The sequence below is a fragment of the Hetaerina americana genome, unplaced genomic scaffold (genome assembly GCF_022747635.1).
Source record: "Hetaerina americana unplaced genomic scaffold, ioHetAmer1.1.p SCAF_12, whole genome shotgun sequence".
Taxonomy (NCBI): Eukaryota; Metazoa; Arthropoda; class Insecta; order Odonata; family Calopterygidae; genus Hetaerina; species Hetaerina americana.
The window spans coordinates 15,884,909-15,891,209 of NW_027286292.1; the positions used below are offsets into that span (position 1 = coordinate 15,884,909).

The 6,301-nt window shown below is 36.9% G+C and overlaps 1 protein-coding gene across 2 annotated transcripts in view; it reads left to right on the plus strand.

Moving 5' to 3' along the window:
- The first annotated feature begins 4,204 nt into the window (after positions 1–4,204).
- LOC139685712 (MYG1 protein C27H6.8) overlaps positions 4,205–6,301 on the plus strand; it is a 28,232-nt gene continuing 26,135 nt past the window's right edge. Inside the window, exons 1-2 of one of the 2 annotated variants that reach the window (XM_071582733.1) lie at positions 4,205–4,300; positions 4,385–4,496. In XM_071582733.1, the coding sequence (XP_071438834.1) occupies positions 4,294–4,300; positions 4,385–4,496 (119 nt within the window). In that variant the 5' untranslated portion in view covers positions 4,205–4,293. Of the gene's footprint in view, positions 4,301–4,384; positions 4,497–4,976; positions 5,105–6,301 lie in introns of those variants that run through there. The other variant, XM_071582735.1, reaches the window with a different exon arrangement.

Below are 6,301 nucleotides of genomic sequence, written 5' to 3' on the forward strand. Positions count from 1 at the left end.
CACAAGATGTGGAATTTTTTTCTATGGTGTGTAAGGTCAGATGAAATGGCAGATTTTATTTTGTAGCAACTTTTTTGGGTAACTGCATTTATGGAGGGCATTGTGGAGATTGTAAAGATATTTTTTGAGGGAGGCTGTGGAGTTTGCAAATTTGACGTCTGTGGACATATAGAAAATTGGGAATCGAGTGTTTGGTGTGTGTTAAGTGGCAGCAAGTAAAATGTAAGAATTGCTGGTGGTTAGTAGGTTTGGTATGCACAGATGTGGTAAAGTTGTGGCTGAGGAGTGATTTATCTGTCTCAAGAAAGGTGATGGTGGAGTCTAAAATGGAAGAAGTAAATTTGAAAGTGAAAGCAGAATTTAGTCCCGATAAGAAATTGTTAAAAGACTGCATGTGTCCAGAGGAGGAAAATGTCTTCTATACAGAAGACCCAGAAAAGTGGTTGGAGGGGTCATTGTGAAAGGAAGGTCTCTTCAAAGTCACCCATGAAGAGATTGGCAAATGATGGTGCCATTCTCTTTCCCATGACTGTGCATTTGGTTTTTAGGGGAAAACTCTGTGAAGAAATTTTCTGAGGACAGAAGAGGCTAGGTCGAAGGACACTGGAGCTAAGGTGTTAGAGAGAAATATGTGATGGAGGGAGGATAAACCTTCGTCATGGGGAATAGGAGTGTATAGGGAAGTCATGTTGATGGTGGCCATAAATAAATTGGAGGTTTGGGAAATGGAAGTAGAGAGGAAGTGTTATAGTGAAGCCTTCATCTGGTCCAAATTGGTGTTTTGTGAGAGTTTTTTATGTGGATGGATCATTGAGATGGCTAAGAGCTTAGGAAATATATTTTTTGTTGCTTAAAATTACTACCAAGAAAGCTTTATTGGCAATGGTGACTGTGATTTTGGGGTTGGACAATAGACTTTTGGCATTTTAGGGCAAGACTGTAGGATTTTTAGGAAAGTTAGTGGAAAGATTATTATAATAATTTCAACCATTTGGTTACCGGGAAGGGGTTTTGGATCATGGGTTGAAGACAAATTTGTTAAGTGCAGGATTGGCATTTAAGTGACAGAAAGTGTTACCTTGTGATTTTAAGAAGGCACACCATCAAAGGTTTCAGCTGAAATTGAAGGTATCGGCTAGTTTATTAATGTGGTTATCTTGTGGAGTGGGAGAGAAGGATATTTCTCAGCTAAGAATAGAAATTTTACTGTTAGAGGGGCTGGTGTTGGAAAGGTTATGTCATGAGAATGGTCAGGTGGAGGGGTGCTTCAGTAGTGGCTGGGAATCTGGACCCTCTGCTTGTGTTAGTCACAGCATAGGACATTGTTGGTTCTCATAAAAGTCAACTATTGCCATTATTGCCACCTCACAATGGCATCAAGGATTAAGATTTACTATGACTAACTGCTCTGATCCCATTTATTGGTAGTGCTTTTACCCCTCGGGGGTACTAGGGTTTGTCACATCATTTGCCCAGGGTAAAGTGCCTCTTATATGTTATTTTGTGCCCCAGTTTTTCTCTTTAAATTAAATTGAGTTTTTTTATCGTTTACATTTTTTTCCTTAGTGAACTTGATTAATGTCGATATGGTATGTGACAATCCATGAAATCATAAGTGATGTTAAATGTGTGACCCCTCTCATGGGCGATTTGCATTGCACAGGAGATTTTTGTTAGTCAGTTTAAAAAAGAGGTGGCCATAACAAGCTGTCAGAGGATGACAAATGGAAGGAGCGACAGGAGGGAGCAAGAGAGAAAAATGGCCTTCTTGGTCTGTGTCCATCCAAAGTTCACCATAAACTTCTGTTTACAAATTAGCAGGAGTTGACCTAGAAGTAGCTGATACGGTAAAATACCTAGGTGTTACGTTCACTAAAGAACTTGGGGGGCCCACATACGTAAAGTCTGCAGGCAAGCATATAACAAATTGGGATTTATTAGACGCATTGTCGGTAGAAGTGACTCCAAGCTCAAGGAACTTTGTTAACATGCTCTTGTAGGGCCTCATTTAGAATATGCAGGTAGTGTATGGGATTCTGGTGAAAAAGGTCCCATTCGGGAAATTGAGATGTTTTAACTTTGGGCAGCCCGTTTCGCTAAAAACTGCTGCGATAGAACAAAAAGCATCACGGAAATTCTTGTGCAGTTGGGGGGGAATCATTAGAAGAAAGACGATTCATTGCTAGTAGTAACTTACTAAATAAATTCAGATCCGCATGTTTCAGAACCGAGGTCTCGCAAATTATTCGCACTCCAACATACATTGGTCGCTTGAATCATGTATACAAAATTCGGGAAATAGATGCCAGAACTAGCAGACTCAAGGGCTCCTTCTTCCCACAGACAATACGGGATAGTAAATGTAGGGTTATAGATAGCAAAAATTCCACTTGCCATCCTCAGCGTCCAAGGAATAATTAGGTCTACTCAATTGCATGCACTTTCACTAACCTTGTGTGTGTTGTTGTCTAAACCCTTCCTGCATGACCGCATTAGAATTCCATTACATAATGTAGTGCTCTTTACAGTATTGCTTAATCTGCTTTTTCTGTATTTAAGTTTCCCCTTTCAACCCTCGTCCCTCTCCACGGGGGGACCCTCCCGCTACCTACAGCATTCCTTTTAACGGGTGGTGACCTAACACCCCCCGCCACTCGCCTTTGCGGCAGCTTGCCGGGTATTATGTTGATGTAGATATGGTAGACTATTAGTACTAAATTGATATGCCTTTATCATTAATTATTTTGCACAATAACCACCTCTATTTGCTTTCACAGTATTAGGTAAGCATTTTAACACAAAATTCTCCTAGAAATCATTGCACAAACTTGCCTCTAATGAAAGAGTATACATGCAATAATTTTGTATGGCTTCATTACGGATAAAGTCGTTTGTGGTCAAATTTTTTGCACTGGGAAAACTAAATGGGAGGTGTGTGCTTTTAGAAACATTAAGGACGACAAGTAATGCTATAATGAACATTTGAAGATACTTCAAAATCTTACAAATTTATCTTAGGGAAGTAAGGTGGTCAAACTTAATATGATTTTTTTTAAAAGCAAGGCCGCTTGGATATGGAAATGTTAATTATATATGTCTAACACTTTCCTTGAAAATAAGTACATTGGCAACAGCCATCAGTGGTGTATAGGAAATGCTTTCAATTTCGCTGAAGTGAAATTAATAGGAAAGTATTTTAATGTGTGATATACCTACTTTTTTATACATGTCGGTGAAGGGTATGACATGGAAAAAACATTAAGGTGATCAATAAACCTCAAATTAGATCATCTTTTCGTAAGGATTTACATGGAAGAAGACCTTGACGCAAGGTACATTTGAAGTGATGTACGTATATTCAACAGGAGATAACTACATTTGTTAGATTAGTACAGACTTTGTCATTTAATGCCTATTGTAGGTCTGATATTGCATCAACATATTATTATTTGTGGGTGTATCATTCATGGTTTAAAAGGCAGTGTAAACAATTAAACCCCGTGACATGAATATGACATAGGAAATCAGCCTTATGGTATACCATTCTTAATTCAATAAGAGAAATCTAGGAATCTATGCCTCCAAATTTTAAAATACTATTTAAAACAAATATTTGTTAGATGGGAAATGTGGCAATCGAAAATAATTATTGACGTTCTTTTTCTTCATCTCAATCTGGGGCCCAACAGCTATATCTCCAGGCGCAAAGTTTTCTCACCCATTCAGACAAAATAATGTTGTCACTACAACAGAAAAAGTAGAACCAAGGAATGTTGGTTCTCCTCTAAATTAATTTTATTTGTTTGATAGATTTAAATATTTTGGCATTTAAAATCCATAGTTTATTTGGTTCCGTTAGGGTATGTGGTTGCATTTCAGAGAGAAACCACTGAGAGTTAACAATACCAATATTTGGTATATCTCCGCACGAACCCAACCATCACTTAACATGTCCTATGGGTCTGATTATAAATTATTATATTTCTACGGATGAACGAGCCATGAATACACTTAACTTGTTTTTTGCACATTCTCCTCTGAATCCATATCACGTAAGCCTTAAATCTACGTTTATCCGCTCGAATCATTGGCAAACATTCAAATCTGTCGAAAGTTCACATTTTCCCCCGTTTCTTGTTTGACTCAACAGGATGACGTAATGCTCTGTTTACAAATAATCCAACCGTCGTGTGCAAATTGAAACATGTGAAAAACGTATTGATGAAAAAGAATAGGCGGGACCGCGTGGAATCCTACTGAGTATTTTGGATATCTTTTGGATACCTTTTGTCCATGGCTGGTAATGTCTTGTTTGTCCAATGGAATTTTTCATCAATGTAGTAATTATTACTCGTTAATTTTTGTAAACACTTTGTTGCCGCAGGTGACGCTAAAAAAATAATCGGGACCCACAATGGAAAATTCCATGCGGATGAAGTTCTCGGATGTTTTCTCCTGAAACAATTACCCGAATATAAGGATGCCGAGATTAAAAGGTAAAAGAATAAACTTTTGCTGGTGTAGATATTCAGAAGTCGTCAAAAATATTACGGGGTTTGAATGAGGTTTTACGTGATTGTAATAAATTTTTGTAATTTTTCTTTATGGGATAAATTTTGTATTTACGTGCAGTTCTTACGTTCAATGCAGTGCTCTTTCCTTGGCTGGTTCAATTTGTTGTAGCCGCAGCAAAATACTACTTCTGAATGTTAATTTTTTTGACGTAACACTTGAAATTCGATTTTTAATCGTGCTAAAAAAATGTCTTAGTGATTTTATAAACGGTAGAAATGTTGTTAGTTGCTCGGATTGAGCCCGGAAGTGTTCATAGGAAATGAAAGTGGAATTCAACGACGTTAGACATTTTCTGCAGACATCACATTCCGTCGTTGGAAAGAAAATACTGCGGAAACACGTGAAAGCAAATTTAATTTCTCAATCGAAGTTGTCTACGCTTTCTTGAATCTCCACTTAAGTGCCCAGCGGAGGAGTTAGAATGTTCGAATTGAATGCATTGAATAGTTAATGTGGTGTGCGATAGAATGTGATGCTTACGTTGGCTCATGATTCGGACTGGCCTGGTAACTGGATGCTTAGTAACACGGTAAATATGTGAATTAAGCAATCCTCCAGCATTTTTACTCCAGAAAGATTGGTACATTTTACTATTTGCATCTGCGCATTTGATACGTAATTAGTAACACATTGCATTGTCCAATGGCCGAAAACATTTTTCATAAGGTTTGATATTTGATATATCTATGTGTGAACTTAATGCACAACAATGTGTGTTAGCATTTTGTCTTTTTTGATCCGACATGTCATATGCTTTACAAACCACATATCAAAGAAAAAACAAAACTGTGCACATTTTTGTGGGCTTTAAAATCCATATAAACATCGTCCCTTGATGTTCCTCTGGATTCTCATATTTTGTATCCCTTTTTATGCTCTCCATAGCGACCATTCATTCATTTATCTCTTTAGTTTATCCAGCATCATGCCTTCTATCATAGACAATGTCTTCCCACTTGGATATCTTAGAACGTCTCATAACAAATCCTCCTGTCCCTAACAACAAATAAGATTTATGTTGTCTTCCTCTCTATCCTGTTTATTTTCTCCATTCTTCTCAATATTCGTGTCTGAAAGCCTACAATTTGTGTTTATTATTCCCTCAGCGTACAGATTTCTGAATATAACAGCACTAAAATCCATATCTATCTCACTAATATTATTTGTACTACTTTCTTCATTTCCCCTATCATTAATTCATGATGTGCTTCTTTTATAAATAATATTTTTTTTGCCTGATAGCCTTGCTATGAAGCTCATTTTCATTACTGCTACTTCCCACGTGAGATTTATAAAATCTAACCCAATTCCTGACCTGATTTGATTTTTAATTTAGTATAATAGGAAATATTAAATTGTGAAATTAATTACAGAATTTAAAATGAGCTACATATAAGAGATGCTATTGAAGTTTAAAATAAGAATTGATAGCCAAATGATTGAAAATCCGAGTGGCAAGCCTGATAATTCATCTGTTAAATACATTAATTGGTACATGAGTGCAATGAGCTCAACAGGGTATATCACTGGGAACAATCCGCTGGTGTTACTGCTTGCTCAATCAATATTCAAGATAAAAGTAATCGAAACAATGGTATTTATTGTGGTTTCTCAAAAGGTTTCTGTTAAGTATGTGGCAATGTTGTGGTTTATTCATTGAAATTATCCATAAATTGAATTCTATTTAGTTAGGTAGAAAGTGACGTGGCTGATTGAGAGTAAGTTG